Source organism: Phyllobates terribilis, unplaced genomic scaffold (assembly GCF_046119375.1).
Source record: "Phyllobates terribilis strain yellow unplaced genomic scaffold, ASM4611937v1 Scaffold_3__8_contigs__length_932513732, whole genome shotgun sequence".
Lineage (NCBI taxonomy): Eukaryota > Metazoa > Chordata > Amphibia > Anura > Dendrobatidae > Phyllobates > Phyllobates terribilis.
In genome coordinates this window covers 55,711,096-55,731,059 of record NW_027362763.1, presented here as the reverse complement: position 1 = coordinate 55,731,059, position 19,964 = coordinate 55,711,096, and the positions used below count along the sequence as shown (strand labels likewise).

The 19,964-nt window shown below is 40.7% G+C and overlaps 1 protein-coding gene across 1 annotated transcript in view; it reads left to right on the top strand.

Moving 5' to 3' along the window:
- Positions 1-19,630, top strand: part of PINX1 (PIN2 (TERF1) interacting telomerase inhibitor 1) — a 138,802-nt gene extending 119,172 nt beyond the window's left edge. Inside the window, exon 7 of the mRNA XM_073673887.1 lies at positions 18,948-19,630. Coding sequence (XP_073529988.1) covers positions 18,948-19,517 — 570 coding nt within the window. The 3' untranslated portion in view covers positions 19,518-19,630. The remainder of the gene's footprint in view (positions 1-18,947) is intronic.
- The last annotated feature ends 334 nt before the right edge of the window (positions 19,631-19,964 follow it).

Below are 19,964 nucleotides of genomic sequence, written 5' to 3'. Positions count from 1 at the left end.
CCAGTTCAGTATTCAATGGGAGCCCTATGACCGCCACCTACCGGTCAGCACTACCGGCTCTTTTGATTATTCCGCCTGGCATGATGTCATCGTTGCGGAGTGATGCACACATGACGTCACACCAGTCCATCCAATCAAGAGGAACCAGGATACCGGACCGGTAGGGGGTTGTTTGAAGGACTAGTGGTCATGGAACAATGACCTGGCCGGTAGACCAGCGTCCTGCGAATCGATTTGCCCACCTCTATATCTATCCTCTCATTATAAGAGAGACCTCCCCATCCTGTTTCTTAATCTAGATTTCTGCCATTTACCCAACTCGATCTTTCCAGTCTGGTTATAGATTGTGGAGTCTTAAGACTTGGGAACCTTATTCGAGAAGGAGCCATAGAAAACTACAGCTTGTCCGACCCCCAAAATAAAACCTCGCACGTCGTGATCGGCAGAAAAATACAAATCTTAGGATTGCCTAAAAGCTTTTATACATGATCGCTGTAAAACATATAAAACGATAAAAATTTGGTTTTGCCATAATTGTATCAATCCAAGGAGTCAAGTAAAATTGGCGCAGTAAACATAGCAAAAAAATATATATATAAATGGATGAGAAAAAAAAATAGTGAAACTTTTGTTTGTTTTTTTTTATATTTCTTACCCTCCAAAATTTATATGTACACCAAAATACTGTGATAAAAAAAAAAAAATTAACTCTTTTTTTGCCAAAAACGGAAATCATATGTTTAGATCACGGGGAAAATAACATCATGGCTTTCAGATATTACATAAAGTTGATAGATTGGAAGATCCCCTCGTAGTGAGAATTTTATCATTTATTATAAAAAAAAAATTTAAAAAAATGTTGCTAATATTAAAAAGTAATTTAACTTGAATTTTAACTTGAAATCTTCTGGATTGAATTATAAACCCATCGCCCCCAGGACAGAACACGTTGAAGGAATAGAAGGTTGAAGGGAGAGCATGAAAAGCACTTGGCGCGGTGCAGGGATCTTCACATGCCGTGAAAACTATTTGTAGATAAATATATTTGGAATTACAAGACTTTGTGACCTGAGCGCTGACATTACAATGGAGTCATCAATTAAGGAGGGTGAAGGATTATCCCTCGCTGTGTTATGCACCAGCACAGAGTCTACATTTGTTGGCTCTCTACCACGTTACGCGATTAGAACTGAGTGACCCCTAGATAGAAACGATAATTCCATCTAACATTATTATACACCGGCCGTGAAGTTCTGCTCTCCACTGGGGGAGTATCACCGGGAAAACCACAAACGCTGTCAGATACACCGACCGGTTACTCCTCCAAAATACATTCCCTCATATCTTTTGTATTTTAGACGTTTATACTTTCTAAATATATATAAGCCTTTTTATAGACTTTGGACCCCAGTTTATACACCTGGCGTACACTTTTGATCATTTCGGGACCACTGAGGCACCTTGCTGCCAAGGATGCGCATGCTTGTCACTCTGTAACGGCGTCAAGACAAGCATACGCAACAGAAAATGTGTAGCGGAAGTATTACCAATCCACAACCTCTTTTTAACGCTCAGATTCAGAAAAACCCTTTTCTGTGGCACGGTCAATACTGATTACAATATTTAATGGGAACCTTCCAGGTGGTTCATGCTGCCCGAACTACGGAAAGGCTCAATCATTTAAGCCAAATGCAGTTTTTACCCGGCTGAAATTAAAACATAAAAGTAAAGGCGGCCGGTGCCATTTTGCTCAGTCTGTGTAGGGAAGAGACCTGTCACTCAAGGAGATTGGGATGGGCAAAAGCCACCAGGGACCGGCCTCTTGAACCAGTCACCCCAGCGGCACAGTCATCTACTGGCTTTTAGTTATATTTTTCCTCTAAGTATCCTTTAGATTGGAATGAACCCGGCTGAAACTACAGAACTCATTTCTGATTCTTCCTGTCATCTGTCAGGTTCACTTTAAGGAAGTTTTTAGGGCATAAACCGCACTAATATCCTGGAATATACACGGTAATTATATGGCAGTATAATATATTAAAAAGAAATTAAAAATAAAAAAAAGGAAATTACTCCCAACATTTATAACAACTGTACAGTAAATGTAAAACTTAATTTATGGTAAGGAAAATAAACTGCCTAAATAAAAATTAAACATTAACATCTAATGTCATCTAAATTGCATAAAACTCATATAGGGGCTATAAGGCGTACAAACTAAAATGTATCCAGGGATTACAGAGAGGGATGAGCGAACCCGAACTTTAAAGTTTGGCCTTCACACTGGACACTTACTCTCCGATGTTTTAACGCCGAACCTCGGAAGTCCGTTGCAATGTGAGAGAGAGATTTTCCGGTACAAAAGTTTGAGTCCCTATTATTTCCAATGGGGTTCGGGTTCAGTTCTGGTACCCAAACCAAAGTTTAGAATAAAGTTCAGGTTGGGTACCAGAATCCGAACTTCCACTGGTCTGCTCATCCCTAAGTACAGACTGTTGTGTTTTAGGCCTTAGAGGATAAAATATATTTATATGAACCCTTGAAATGAAATAATTACATAGCCCATCCCTACTCAAACCTTAAGGCTGTGGTTAGTTATTCATGGTAAATTTGCATTATCCTTCTCCTCTATCAAAAATTTTTCACTTTGGGAACAATTCACGATAGGTAGGTCAACGATTTTAAGACTTTTTTTTTTTGTTGTTGTTGTTAAAAATTGATGTCCGTAATTTAACGGGAGGGATTCGGCAATGGAATCAATCAAGTTGTAATTTTAGCGAGATGTTCTTTGCGTTCACCAATAAATATTTGCTTTCTGACAGGTTCCATTGTTTTTGTTCCACGCGGGTCGCTAGCTTCTGGCGTGAGCTAACAACGTGGCTTGTTTTGGGCTATTCGGCAGCTCGGTTTTTCAGTAGGACAGCACTTTTTTTCTTTTTTTTTTTCGAGAAATAATTGTTATGAACAGCTGTTTTTTTGTTTTGTTTTATCTTAAAAGACCTGCACCCCATTGCTAAAGGCTTGCCACCTGCTCAGGTGCGCTCGAAGTCTTTCTACTACTCACCTGCTAGTGAAACATCACGTTCCTACTTGTTGACTGCGCACCAAGGTGGAATGCAAGTCTCCCTCTCCCACTTCCTCCCGGTGACATCACCCGATCTGTTTTACCTGATGGTTTAACGAGCAATAAGAACAAAGAAACAGAACGAAGAAGAAAAAAAAAAAAGATTCTGCTTTTCCGCTCTCCCTTTTAAACATGTGAACTTATGGACGAGGATGCGTCGCCGTAACGAGGCACATTCCGTACCGACCACACGTGGCAGTTTGTTTGTTTGACTCTTTATCATGTGACCTCCATTCGCAGAGGAAAAAATCAGGTCATCGCTACGCCGCAGGGCCAACAGTCGTCTTACGGCTCTTAACCTTTTTATTCCCGATGACAACGGTGTGACACTACGATGCCCGTTCTCTCTACCAAAGTTCCACATTCTGTTACTCAAACTTCTTTTTGTTTGTTTTTTTTACGTGATGAAAACCTGATACAATTAATAATATTGTTCCGTCTCGTTAAACAGTCACCAACAATTATGAACAATTCACATCTTTCAGCATATAAAAGCCTAAAAAAAAATGTTAAAGTCCAAAAAATTTTGAAAAATTATCCATATTATTAGCTTTATTGCGGGTTTTTTTTGTTCCCTCATTTTACTTTTTCCAAGGTTTATATCATGACTAATTAGCCCGTCCATAGAAAGCTGCCTCTTCTCTTTTAAGTACCTATAATTTGGGCTCTTAGCAGCATAATGATAAATGCGAAGAATTCGTACAAGTTCGTACAATGCAAACATCAAGCCCAAGTAATAGACAATGATTACGACTCAGAGCTAATAGTGTGAAACTTTTTTTCTTTTTCTTCTTTTTTTTTTTTTCTTGCCTTTAGCAAATTAAGTCCTTTTTTTTTTTTTTTTTGGGAATTGCACGAAAATGAAAGTACCTGTAATTGATCTAAAAAGCCCCAAAAAATGCTACTGTACTTAATATACTTGACCATTTTAGCCCGAGGACCATTCGTCTGGTGACGGAGAAGTCTACAAAGTCTTGACATTATTGTAGTAGATTTTTTGTTGTTGTTTTTACAAAAAAAAGAGAGAAATCTACTTTTGCAATTAGAAATTGAAATTTCGAGTTACATTTTAAAAGGCAAAAATTATTTCTAATAATAGTCTAGACTCGCCGGAGACCCAGGTTCAAAATCCAGGGCTGGCTCTTATCTGACTAAGCCCCCGGCATAAAATAAATTCAACTTACTTGTAAGCTATTCTTGTAGAAGGTTATATATATATATATATATATTTATATTCTGATATTATAATATATATATATATATATATATATTTATATTCTGATATTATAATATATATATATATATATATATATATATATTTATATTCTGATATTATAATATATATATATATATATATTTATATTCTGATATTATAATATATATATATATATATATATATATTTATATTCTGATATTATAATATATATATATATTTATATTCTGATATAATATATATATATATATATTTATATTCTGATATTATAATATATATATATATATATATATTCTGATATTATAATATATATATATATTCTGATATGATAATATATATATATATTATGATATGATAATATATATATATTATGATATGATAATATATATATATTATGATATGATAATATATATATATATATTATGATATGATATGATATATATATATATTATGATATGATATGATATATATATATATTATCATATGATAATATATATATATTATATGATAATATATATATATTATGATATGATAATATATATATATATATTATGATATGATATGATAATATATATATATATTATGATATGATATGATAATATATATATATATATTATGATATATATATATTATAATATATATATATTATATTATAACATTGTATGTATATATATATATATGTATGTATATATATGTGAAATATAAATGTGAAATATAAATCTTATATAAATAGTTATTCTTGTGAAACAAAATTTTAATTAAAATTACATTTTTACAATAATAATCTGCTCAACTTCTTACTGAGAGAAATCCGAAGATCCAGTTTCTAGACCGCCGCGAACAATACTGAGCAATAAAACATGTAATATGCAGTGGTTAAATCTATTCTACATCTAAATGGCAATTAAAAGCGATGCCAACGTAGTCTCTAAAATGTAAGTGAGTGTACGTCTTTAGTAAAATGGTAATTATCTACTGTTTCAATAAAATAGATTCTTGCGCCTTCATTTCCGTACTGTAAACCGCAGTGCGGAGGCGGCGGAGGAAGACAGGAATCCTAACAGTAATCATTCGATACGTCGCGAGTTAACTGTTGACAAAGCAGCGGATGACCTAAGGAGGCCCCTTCTCTACCTCCGTCGCCTGTAACGATGTTACACATGGATTGTTCATACTACACAAATCGTGCGTGGTATAAAACATGTTGCGATGTGTACAATGAAGGATAGCTATTTGTATTCGGATTCCTATAAACTTGCTCACACAAGATTTATCATTCTAGGTAATGAAGGTTGAGCAAGTGGGGTAACCATGTGTGTCATGTCTCATGCGGGAGCTTCCGGTAGCGTACACGTACATCAGGATAGGCGGTACCTATTTACCCGACTCATCTCGCTTAAAGCTATCACCTCTGATCATAATTTGACAGGTTGTTTCTAGCATTCATTTACATAAATATTTTAACTTTGTAAAATGCTGAATTACATCCTGTATTATACTTCAGAGCTGCACTCACTATTCTGCTGGTGCAGTCACTGTGTACACACATTACATTACTGATCCTGAGTTACATCCTGTATTATACTCCAGAGCTGCACTCACTATTCTGCTGGTGCAGTCACTGTGTACATACATTACTTTACTGATCCTGAGTTACATCCTGTATTATACTCCAGAGCTGCACTCACTATTCTGCTGGTGCAGTCACTGTGTACATACATTACATTACTGATCCTGAGTTACATCCTGTATTATACTCCAGAGCTGCACTCACTATTCTGCTGGTGCAGTCACTGTGTACATACATTACATTACTGATCCTGAGTTACATCCTGTATTATACTCCAGAGCTGCACTCACTATTCTGCAATCACTGTCTATATGAGACATTGCTGCAAAGCAGAAGTTGTGTAGTACTGGTGAATATTTGGTATATTTTTATGCTTTTGGGCAACTTTCTTAAAGTCCTACAGAATTCGTTAAATACTCGTCTTCATCGCGATAAATCTGCTTTTTTAATTTGACATTTCAGTTTGTAAATCAGTTGTACGATATAATTTGTCACTTACGGACCCACAACGCAAATGAGCTGTTTACGGTCACAATTTAGTCTCCGTTACCGGTCCTTGATAAGTGATCCATCCAAAAAGAGAACTTCAAGAGAGAACTTTTTTTTTTTTTTCTCCTGACAATTATTTTGGGGTAACGTTATGTCTCCCAACTATTTGTGCTTATTTTTTGGGAGGGTTTAGACTGAATCTGATAATATTTTTGAACTGTTTTCTTTAAGGAAATTGCTCGGTTTTCTCTCCTTTTTTTTGATGGCTGTTTTTGTTCTAAACTTTTTACCTTTTTTTGTTGCACTTTTTCTAAATTCATATCCCTTTTTTAGCCGTCCATGTAAAAATTTCAAAGGACCCTATCATTTTTTACATTCATTGTATCATTTAGCTGTATGGAGCTGTGTAGACATACCCTAAATATACAACCAAATTATAGTTCTGCAATTGGACCCGAAATAAGCAGTTATTGGGGGTTTTTTGTAGGTATTTTGTACGCTTGGACAAGTTCCAGTCAGTTCTGACACCAGATAAGTCTAAGAGAGTTGCACGGGATGTGGCCATTTCTTATTTTGTCTTTCTCAGTCAACACCTTTCATTCGGCGTTAGAGGAGTCCTCCCGGCACGGCGCCATCAGTTGAACACAAATTTTGGTAGTCGTACAATTACTTGCAACTTTACTGTTCCCCTATGGAAAACAAGGTAATTGCTGACTTTGAAATAAACATTGCAAAAAATCAAAAATATTGGAACAAAAATTTTTATATATATATATTTTTTTTAACCTGGGAGATATTGAGGTTATGATCCCCCTATTTTACAAATATTCACAAACAACCAGATAGCCCAATGTATCCTAATCTTCGTACCCCCTTCTTGCAGATGTCCCCTTCTTTGTATGTTACAAAGGCAGCAATTTCAAAAGTAGTTAAAAAAAAAACATTAAAAAATGTATTAACTTGATATCTGTATCATGATAACCACCTACGGAATAAAGTGACTATCGGTTATATTGTAGGAGAAAAACACGCTCTAAAAAACAATGGCGGATCATTTGCCAAGTTTGGCATTGATGGCAATGGTTGATTATCATTTCTATAGACATGTTCCTTCTCATTCTTGGTGGGTGACTTCTATGAGTTGCGATGAATGACTGCGCTTCTGTTTTGTTTGTTTTTTTTCTTAATCTGGAAGGAAACGCGTCCTTAATTACGTTGATTTCTGTTTCGTAACCTCTGAATAATGTAGACCTATCCTATAAATCTTCCTGACAAAGATCTCTCGCAATGTTGGAAAACCTCCAACAACGCTCTTTCCTCATGCTCCGAGGATGCGGCATCGAGATCCTGATCCGTCCTTTTACGGGATGAATGCCGCCTTTATCCTCCAGCTCTAAGGCTATTGGTTAAAGATGGCCGTGGATAGGAGAACTTGCGTATTGTTCTGCAGATCTTTTGGCCGATAGGTCCGTGGGCACAAAGCCTTGGTTGTCCAAACCCAAACCATTAGAAGGATTGGTGACAATGCCTATCCAGTGTAAATGAGCAAAACCGTCGGCGATGGACAATTACAATATTGTTCTTTATTGACGAGATTGAACGTTCGCAGACGATAATTTGCATGTATGTAAATTTATCTTTCTGCCCCTTAGGCGATACATGGGAGTCTTCACTAATGGCACAATATTAGCAATCTCTTCTGCGTAAACAGGGATTACAACAATGATCAGTACTTGGCACATTGATTCTTTCTTATGAATATCAATCACTTGTCACTGCTACTGTGGGAGTTATAGAAGGAATACACTGATTTATGGGATTGTCTCATGGAGCCAAATCCAATTTGTGCACGTGGACTTCTTTGAGGGCAACCCGCACCTCCTTGTACAAGTCAGAACACAGAGCTGCTCCGTATTAGTTGCTCCCAGTCCGGTGACAGTCATTGTATTAGTACATTTTGGAAATCCGTGGCTAAATAGGCATTTTTTCCTGCAGTGAAACTTAGTGATATTGGCTGATTCCTTGGGGGCGGCATTGAGAAAAGGTTAGACTCGTACGAGACAATCCATTTAAAAGATACATAACTGGAACCAGTCATCAAGGTTGTAGATATTAACCCACTGCCAAGATGTTAATGGGCCCATAAATACCTTTTGTAGATGGTGCCCTGTACAGATTTATGCTTTTACTAGGGTAGATAAATTAAAGTTATAAAACAATCTGTAGTCATCTGGGTGGTGCTTGAGCATTGACTAGTCCCATTCTCCTTCCTATGCACAACCTCCATTTCTCCATAGGAAGAGGACGTCTATGAAGTTATTTACATGCCCTATAGCATCCTGGCGGTAGTTTAATAACCCCAACATTTGTAACGAGTCCCAATTAATTAAGGTTTGCCTCCATGAGACAACTTTTTAAAGGGAGCATACCAGCACAAAATGACTGTCCAAACCAAGCACAGTCATTTGGTGCACCCTTGGCATGGCCACACAGTTGAGTGATCCTTCCCATCTATTTGTTTTACTTCTATGTCCACCCACCTCTTTCTTGATTGACAGCTCTGGCTTTACAGGAGTCAGAGGAGGGTGGAGATAGATGGGAAGGTGCACTGAACTGTGCGGTCACGCCAAGGGTGTGCCAAGTGACTGAGCTTAGTTTGGGAAATAATTTTGGACCGATAGACTCACTTTAAAAAGAAGTTGGCTAGGTGACCAGCTGATCACAATGGCTCAGGCTTCTCTAATCCCTGGTATTTTCAAGGTCAGCCATGTTTGGCTTCACAATCCATGTGGATGGTGATCCATGTAATTCATGGATGTGCCGGATCCACTGTAGCGGGATCTTCTGTTGCAGAGTCATTCATATGCTTTATTAAAATATGAAAAGGAGTTACCAAGTGTCTATATGTTTCACCAAGTGCCTTATCCCTTTCCCAAGTGCCTTATCCCTTTCCCAAGTGCCTTATCCCTTTCCCAAGTGCCTTATCCCTTTCCCAAGTGCCTTATCCCTTTCCCAAGTGCCTTATCCCTTTCCCAAGTGCCTTATCCCTTTCCCAAGTGCCTTATCCCTTCCCAAGTGCCTTATCCCTTTCCCAAGTGCCTTATCCCTTTCCCAAGTGCCTTATAGCTTTCCCGAGCGCCTTGTCGTTTTACCGAGTGCCTTGTCGTTTTACCGAGTGCCTTGTCGTTTTTTACCGAGTGCCTTGTCGTTTTTTACCGAGTGCCTTGTCGTTTTTTACCGAGTGCCTTGTCGTTTTTTCCCGAGTGCCTTGTCGTTTTTTCCCGAGTGCCTTGTTTTTTTCCCGAGTGCCTTGTTTTTTTCCCGAGTGCCTTGTCGTTTTCCCGAGTGCCTTGTCGTTTTCCCGGGTGCCTAGTCGCTTTCCCGAGTGCCTAGTCGCTTTCCCGAGTGCCTAGTCGTTTTACCGAGTGCCTAGTCGCTTTCCCGAGTGCCTAGTCGCTTTCCCGAGTGCCTAATCGCTCTGAATTCAGCATGTCATCAGTAATGTCTACATTTTCTGGGGCTACTTAGGGTATGTTCATACAGCGTTTTTGCAGCATTTTTTTCTGTAGCCAAAACCTACTCATGTGGCAGGTTTTGCTGCATTTTTGCGGCGTTTCTTTGTGTTTTTTCAGCATTTGTGTAGCTTTTTTTGGGTGTGGATTACGTCTGCTATTTGTCTACAGTACTTGTTTGATAAAGTTACTTTTATTCACCAAAAATGCAACAAAAAACTTCTATTTTTTCACTTTCTCATTGCTTTTCTATGGGTGCAAAAACGCTGATAGAAATGACACGCTGCAGATTTTGAAAAACGCTACAGAGCTCAAATTCTGTCATGAAAAAACAAGTGTGAGCAGGAGACTTCTGAAATCTCATCGCTTTTTTTGGTACTGTAAAATGCAGCTTCATATTTGCATTAGAAAAATGCTGCAAAAACGCTGCTTGTGAACATAGCCTTAGAGTCATTTTCATACTGGAAGCTGCCTTTTTTTTTTTTTTTCAAGACTCAATGTCACTGGCTTCCCTTTGCATTTTTGGTGAATCTACTACCCTCTAAAAGAAAAAAAAAAAGAGGTTACCACCAAGTAAATCCCCCCCCCCCCCAAAAAAAACATGAGCTTACTGGGTGCCTTGTTGGCACAGGGCTTACATGAATATTTTAATCTTTTCTGTGCTCCGTGCATAGATCACCGCTGCTAACCTGAAAGATTTCCCTTGAGATGGTTTAATGATTAAGTCGGCCAGGACTTTCGCGGTACTACTTGGAAGCCCAGTCACTGATAAAGTTGCCATGGATTTGTGAGCAGGCAGGCTTGGCTGCAGACAGTAGGGGTAGTTGGGCACTGAGCTGGCATAGACCAGGACCTCAGTATGATTAATGCTTCCCCATCAGCTGAATAGTTTCCTCGAGCTGGCACCATCCAGCCTGTCTCCATGCCCTGCTGGCTCCGTGTGCACTGGCCCATGCTTATTAAATTTCTTATCAACATAAAAGTTAGTGACCACGGGGGTTCTTGTTTTGTAGGATCAAAAAAAAAACTCTGTAAAAAGCTGCCGGCGAGAAGAGAGGCCGAGGGAGGAGGGATGTGTTTGTGCTGAGCAGAATTCTTACAGGAGCATTACTTCATATCAGTAGTCGGTTACAGTCATTAACCTGTCAGATTCGGAATTCAGAAGAGTAAGCGGAGACGGGTGTTGCTAGTTTCTGGTACCGGGGAGTGCCTGCTGATTGGCAAGACTCGCTCAGGTGGAGAACGTTGGCTGAGAAAGGACAAGCGGTCCACAACGTGCAGAAGTGTACAGATGAAGGCTTAACGTGCGTGGCCATAAGAATCTGTAAATTCTGGTGGCATTTCGAGAACAGTGGGGAAAAAAACATGGACCACATAATGGCAAAAAGTATGCACCATAACCAAGCCTGGATGGACCAAATAATGGCAAAAAGTATGCGCCATAACCAAGCCCTGACGGACCAAATAATGGCAAAAAGTATGCACCATGACCAAGCCCTGATGGACCAAATAATGGCAAAAATCATGCACCGTAACCAGCCTGGATGGACCAAATAATGCCAAAAATCATGCACCATACCCAAGCCTGGATGGACCAAATAATTGCAAAAAGTATGCACCATAACCAAGCCCTGACGGACCAAATAATGGCAAAAAGTATGCACCATAACCAAGACCTGACGGACCAAATAATGGCAAAAAGTATGCACCATAACCAAGCCCTGACAGACCAAATAATGGCAAAAAGCATGCGCCATAACCAAGCCTGAATGGACCAAATAATGGCAAAAAGCATGCGCCATAACCAAGACTTGATGCACGCCTTTAGCGCTGCTGACTGTCAGTAGTCGTTAAAGTCTAATGTCCATTTACAAATCCTCTTCCGTTTTTCACATTGCTTTAATATTTTATATAATAGTGTAGAAGCACGGAGGTTTTTTGGGAGGGTGGGGGGGATGCAGTAGTTTTTAATACTATCTATAATCCGATATGAAGCATTCATCTACAACCATAGTGTTGCACATATGTACAGATGATTCACACACACAAAACGCGCTAACATTTTTGATGTCACAATCTGTTAAAAAGTGAAAAATCTATACGTTTTGCAGTTGTAAAGAGTCTTCCGATTATAGCCAGGATTCCAATAATAGGTAATGGCTCCGTTATAAAGCTGCAGGCAGATGACCCAGGATTCTCTATTGCTAATAGGCGAAGACCAGTGATGAGTGAATTCTGCAGATTCATTTAAATTTGGCCAGGAAATTAAAATTTATCAGTGCAGATTTTTAAAGAGCATAATACACATAAGGGTTAAAAGATAACATTTTATACTCCACCTCCCTGTTCTCCTGTCCGGCCACCCTGCCTGGTCCTCCGCTAGCTCCCTCAGCTTACAGTCTTCCTTTTAGGCTTCAGGCGACACATGTCGTAAGAATACAACTTGCGTCTCCTAAGACCCTGACTGGATCTTGGGCATCGCACATTGTGGGCCATGCATTGTGTGAGGGAAGACCTGAAGAATCTGGGGGGAGTGAGTTGAGAACCAGGCATTTAGCGGCAGCTGGACACATGAGCGTCGAGGTGTGTTTGAGTTTTTTGGGGGGTTTTATCTCCTTTTCCGGTTCTTTACAGTCAGATTTGCAGAAAGTGATTCAGATTTTGTCATCTCTGATTTTTTTTTTTTTTTTAAATCTGAGGCAAGTTTGAGTTTCCTGTAACTAATCCGCTTATCTTTAGTAAAGACCATCCTCCTCCTCTCCCACCATGCACAGGAACCTCTGCACAGGTCACAGAGCATTCTCCCTGAGAAGTCCTCTCCCGGCACCATTCTCCCTGAGAAGTCCTCTCCCGGCACCATTCTCCCTGAGAAGTCCTCTCCCGGCACCATTCTCCCTGAGAAGTCCTCTCCCCCGGCACCATTCTCCCTGAGAAGTCCTCTCCCCCGGCACCATTCTCCCTGAGAAGTCCTCTCCCCCGGCACCATTCTCCCTGAGAAGTCCTCTCCCCCGGCACCATTCTCCCTGAGAAGTCCTCTCCCCCGGCACCATTCTCCCTGAGAAGTCCTCTCCCCCGGCACCATTCTCCCTGAGAAGTCCTCTCCCCCGGCACCATTCTCCCTGAGAAGTCCTCTCCCCCGGCACCATTCTCCCTGAGCAGTCCTCTCCCCCGGCACCATTCTCCCTGAGCAGTCCTCTCCCCCGGCACCATTCTCCCTGAGCAGTCCTCTCCCCCGGCACCATTCTCCCTGAGCAGTCCTCTCCCCCGGCACCATTCTCCCTGAGCAGTCCTCTCCCCCGGCACCATTCTCCCTGAGCAGTCCTCTCCCCCGGCACCATTCTCCCTGAGCAGTCCTCTCCCCCGGCACCATTCTCCCTGAGCAGTCCTCTCCCCCGGCACCATTCTCCCTGAGCAGTCCTCTCCCCCGGCACCATTCTCCCTGAGCAGTCCTCTCCCCCGGCACCATTCTCCCTGAGCAGTCCTCTCCCCCGGCACCATTCTCCCTGAGCAGTCCTCTCCCCCGGCACCATTCTCCCTGAGCAGTCCTCTCCCCCGGCACCATTCTCCCTGAGAAGTCCTCTCCCCCGGCACCATTCTCCCTGAGAAGTCCTCTCCGCCGGCACCATTCTCCCTGAGCAGTCCTCTCCCGGCACCAGTTTCCTTTGGCCCATGTGACTGCTATATATCATGTCTGATCTAAGGCGTGATGGCTGTGCCCATGATTGTTCCCTAAAACAGAAAAAAAACGGAATATGTATCTGAGTATACAGTTGAAATAGAGTCTAGGTGATACATTCCTTTTAGAGCAGCATAGATTATCTGTAATAACAACAGGGATCCGCCTGTAAAGTCTCTGGCATGACGTATATAAACATGAATATTGGGCATGTAACACGATGCCGATGTGTCCACGGCATAGAGACAAACTGTGATCTTTCTCCTGAACCCCGGCTTCATTTTCCTCATATTTATTTTCTCCGTTTTCCTCTCGTCCTGCGCCCTGGATCATGTATGTGACTATTCCTGAGGCCGTAGACTACGAACATAACCGTAAAATATTCGCCTGAAATTTAATGTCGGCCACTTGTCGTTTCAGCTTTATGATGAACCGAAGAACATTTTGTGATGGGAACTTTTTTGGGGGAGAAACCGTCAAGTGTTTTCTTCGTTTTATTTTTTTTCCCTTCATTGTTTGTGGAATTCGGCCTAACTTAATTTGTTGCCTGCCTCAGCGATGGACATATGGCCAATAGTATATCGATCAAGCTATATATCATCTGCTCCTAATGATGTCTCCCCAGGGACGACGCTAACAAAGTTTGACTTTGATGAATCTGTTCGATGAAAGGCTACTAACATGTCAAACTTTACTCCTTCCTGTAGGCCCTGGCAGCCATCATCAAAGTTTATCATTTTTATCATAAACCCATCTATATTTTGTGCTACATATCAATTATTTGTGCAGAAACCATTCCTCGTTACGAGAATTATACAGATGCGTACGCTAGTAAAATATTTTTCCATTTTGTATCAGGTTCATAAAATGATTTTCTAGTTATATAAAGCTTAAAATTTCACATTTTTCATCAATGTGCAATATTAGGACAAAAAATACCAGCGCAAGCCACAATTTCACAGTTTACACATATTACTAATTTGGGTAGCTTAAGTTATTCATTGTGATCCTGTACTGATCCAAGAGCTGCACTCACTATTCTGCTGGTGCAGTCACTGTGTACATACATTACATTACTGATCCTGAGTTACATCCTGTATTATACTCCAGAGCTGCACTCACTATTCTGCTGGTGCAGTCACTGTGTACATACATTACATTACTGATCCTGAGTTACATCCTGTATTATGCTCCAGATCTGCACTCACTATTCTGCTGGTGCAGTCACTGTGTACATACATTACATTACTGATCCTGAGTTACATCCTGTATTATACTCCAGAGCTGCACTCACTATTCTGCTGGTGCAGTCACTGTGTACATACATTACATTACTGATCCTGAGTTACATCCTGTATTATGCTCCAGATCTGCACTCACTATTCTGCTGGTGCAGTCACTGTGTACATACATTACATTACTGATCCTGAGTTACATCCTGTATTATACTCCAGAGCTGCACTCACTATTCTGCTGGTGCAGTCACTGTGTACATATATTACATTACTGATCCTGTACTGATCCTGAGTTACATCCTGTATTATACTCCAGAGCTGCACTCACTATTCTGCTGGTGCAGTCACTGTGTACATACATTACATTACTGATCCTGAGTTACATCCTGTATTATACTCCAGAGCTGCACTCACTATTCTGCTGGTGCAGTCACTGTGTACATACATTACATTACTGATCCTGAGTTACATCCTGTATTATACTCCAGAGCTGCACTCACTATTCTGCTGGTGCAGTCACTGTGTACATATATTACATTACTGATCCTGTACTGATCCTGAGTTACATCCTGTATTATACTCCAGAGCTGCACTCACTATTCTTCTGGTGCAGTCACTGTGTACATACATTACATTACTGATCCTGAGTTACATCCTGCATTATACCCCAGAGCTGCACTCCCTATTCTGCTGGTGCAGTCACTGTGTACATACATTACATTACTGATCCTGAGTTACATCCTGTATTATACTCCAGAGCTGCACTCACTATTCTGCTGGTGCAGTCACTGTGTACATACATTACATTACTGATCCTGAGTTACATCCTGTATTATACTCCAGAGCTGCACTCACTATTCTGCTGGTGCAGTCACTGTGTACATACATTACATTACTGATCCTGAGTTACATCCTGTATTATACTCCAGAGCTGCACTCACTATTCTGCTGGTGCAGTCACTGTGTACATACATTACATTACTGATCCTGAGTTACATCCTGTATTATACCCCAGAGCTGCACTCACTATTCTGCTGGTGCAGTCACTGTGTACATACATTACTGATCCTGAGTTACATCCTGTATTATACTCCAGAGCTGCACTCACTATTCTGCTGGTGCAGTCACTGTGTACATACATTACATTACTGATCCTGAGTTACATCCTGTATTATACTACAGAGCTGCACTCACTATTCTGCTGGTGCAGTCAGTGTGTACATACATTACATTACTGATCCTGAGTTACATCCTGCATTATACTCCAGAGCTGCACTCACTATTCTGCTGGTGCAGTCACTGTGTACATACATTACATTACTGATCCTGAGTTACATCCTGTATTATACTCCAGAGCTGCACTCACTATTCTGCTGGTGCAGTCACTGTGTACATACATTACATTACTGATCCTGAGTTACATCCTGTATTATACTCCAGAGCTGCACTCACTATTCTGCTGGTGCAGTCACTGTGTACATACAGTACTGATCCTGAGTTACATCCTGTATTATACCCCAGAGCTGCACTCACTATTCTGCTGGTGCAGTCACTGTGTACATACATTACTGATCCAGAGTTACATCCTGTATTATACTCCAGAGCTGCACTCACTATTCTGCTGGTGCAGTCACTGTGTACATATATTACATTACTGATCCTGTACTGATCCTGAGTTACATCCTGTATTATACTCCAGAGCTGCACTCACTATTCTGCTGGTGCAGTCACTGTGTACATACATTACATTACTGATCCTGAGTTACATCCTGTATTATACTCCAGAGCTGCACTCACTATTCTGCTGGTGCAGTCACTGTGTACATACATTACATTACTGATCCTGAGTTACATCCTGTATTATACCCCAGAGCTGCACTCACTATTCTGCTGGTGCAGTCACTGTGTACATACATTACTGATCCTGAGTTACATCCTGTATTATACTCCAGAGCTGCACTCACTATTCTGCTGGTGCAGTCACTGTGTACATACATTACATTACTGATCCTGAGTTACATCCTGTATTATACTCCAGAGCTGCACTCACTATTCTGCTGGTGCAGTCACTGTGTACATACATTACATTACTGATCCTGAGTTACATCCTGTATTATACTCCAGAGCTGCACTCACTATTCTGCTGGTGCAGTCACTGTGTACATACATTACTGATCCGGAGTTACATCCTGTATTATACTCCAGAGCTGCACTCACTATTCTGCTGGTGCAGTCACTGTGTACATACATTACTGATCCGGAGTTACATCCTGTATTATACTCCAGAGCTGCACTCACTATTCTGCTGGTGCAGTCACTGTGTACATACACTACACTACTTATCCTGTACTGATCCTGAGTTACCTCCTGTATTATACTACAGAGCTGCACTCGCTATTCTGCTGGTGCAGTCAGTGTGTACATACATTACATTACTGATCCTGAGTTACATCCTGCATTATACTCCAGAGCTGCACTCACTATTCTGCTGGTGCAGTCACTGTGTACATACAGTACATTACTGATCCTGAGTTACATCCTGCATTATACTCCAGAGCTGCACTCACTATTCTGCTGGTGCAGTCACTGTGTACATACATTACATTACTGATCCTGAGTTACATCCTGCATTATACTCCAGAGCTGCACTCACTATTCTGCTGGTGCAGTCACTGTGTACATACATTACATTACTGGTCCTGAGTTACATCCTGTATTATACTCCAGAGCTGCACTCACTATTCTGCTGGTGCAGTCACTGTGTATATACAGTACATTACTGGTCCTGAGTTACATCCTGTATTATACTCCAGAGCTGCACTCACTATTCTGCTGGTGCAGTCACTGTGTACATACATTACATTACTGGTCCTGAGTTACATCCTGTATTATACTCCAGAGCTGCACTCACTATTCTGCTGGTGCAGTCACTGTGTACATACATTACATTACTGGTCCTGAGTTACATCCTGTATTATACTCCAGAGCTGCACTCACTATTCTGCTGGTGCAGTCACTGTGTACATACATTACATTACTGGTCCTGAGTTACATCCTGTATTATACTCCAGAGCTGCACTCAAAATTCTGCTGGTGGAGTCACTGTGTACATACATTACATTACTGGTCCTGAGTTACATCCTGTATTATACTCCAGAGCTGCACTCACTATTCTGTTGGTGGAGTCACTGTGTACATACATTACATTACTGGTCCTGAGTTACATCCTGTATTATACTCCAGAGCTGCACTCACTATTCTGCTGGTGGAGTCACTGTGTACATACATTACATTACTGATCCTGAGTTACATCCTGTATTATACTCCAGAGCTGCACTCACTATTCTGCTGGTGCAGTCACTGTGTACATACATTACATTACTGATCCTGAGTTACATCCTGTATTATACTCCAGAGCTGCACTCACTATTCTGCTGGTGGAGTCACTGTGTACATACATTACATTACTGGTCCTGAGTTACATCCTGTATTATACTCCAGAGCTGCACTCACTATTCTGTTGGTGGAGTCACTGTGTACATACATTACATTACTGGTCCTGAGTTACATCCGGTATTATACTCCAGAGCTGCACTCACTATTCTGCTGGTGGTGTCACTGTGTACATACATTACATTACTGATCCTGAGTTACATCCTGTATTATACTCCAGAGCTGTGCTCACTATTCTGCTGGTGCAGTCACTGTGTACATACATTACATTACTGATCCTGAGTTACATCCTGTATTATACTCCAGAGCTGCGCTCACTAATATGTTGGTTGTTATTGAAACCATTCGAGAAGCACAATCCAGCATACAGTTTAGGTGTTTTCCTACGTGTGGTGACCAGACAGACTATATCTGATGTAAAGATGGCGCTGTGCACCAGGGGGAACCGAACAATCAGAATTTCAAGGATATTTCACCTGTGAAGATGGAATAAATATGAATGCAGCTCTGGACTGTACAATAGACAAGCTCAGGATTAGTACCAGATAGATGAAACGTTTTGTGACTGTGTTCACATTGCATTATGTATTTCTGTTCCATCTATAGACTGTGGAGATGTCCTGTTCATGTGAGACTTTTTTCTTCAGAATTATTGATGTTTTTGTCTTTTTGCAGGAAAAGACTGATTCTGAGCCAGAAGACGGTGAGAGCACAAGTCCAAGCCCGACTAATGAAGCTGAGCCCGAAAACACAGTCATAAGTTCTCTGTCTGTAAACGAATACTTTGCAAAGCGGATGGCAGAGCTGAAAAAATCCTATGCAAAGCGAGCAGAGCAGGTGACGGAGCGCGTGGAGCAAAGTCCAGAAGACAAATACTCTGAAGACTCCAAGAAGAAATCCAAAAAGAAAAAACACAGAAAGAATGAGAATGACGATCGCTCAGAGGAGCCGAAAGAAGCGAAAAATCCCGAAAACCATGTGGACACCACAGATTGTCAGGAGAGAAGAAGAAGAAGAAAGACAAAGAGCAAGAAAGAGGACAAAGTCCTGACCGTGGAAAACTCAGAGGACCATGAAGAAGACGACCCGAATGAGACGCTAAGGAAAAAGAATAAAAACAAAAGGAAAAAAGAGTCGTGTGATGAAAGGCAAACGGAAGATGTCACTTCTACCCCTGATGAAGATCCTGACACGGCCCAACCGAAGAAGAGGAAGAAGAGAAAGCGAGATAGAACCGAAGCGTAACACATGGAACGCGTGACCATCTCACTGCCAGTGCTGATACATAATCATGAACTTTACAGCACTTTTTAACAACCTGTGTATTTTCCGATGAATTAAAATATATCAGTGTCCTATTCTTGTGCCTGTGTGTTCTGAAATTCTGAAAATTGGGTAAATTAAATTTGCTTAGTTTTAAGCATTGAGACTTACTGGTGGAGAAAGGATAAACTTGATGGACCTAGGTCTTTTTTTCAACCTATATAACTACTAACTATGGCTTAAACTCGGGCCTTTTTTGTGCATTTGGCAACCGAAAGATGAAACTTATCAAAAGTGTATAGTCCCTAGGAGCCAAATGTAGACAAACAGGTCTTGTTCTAGACGGTTCCCAAGGTTCCTTGACTTTACACGATAAATAACATTGTAGACTTTGACTCAATCCACCTGCACCCCCACCAGAAATGCGTA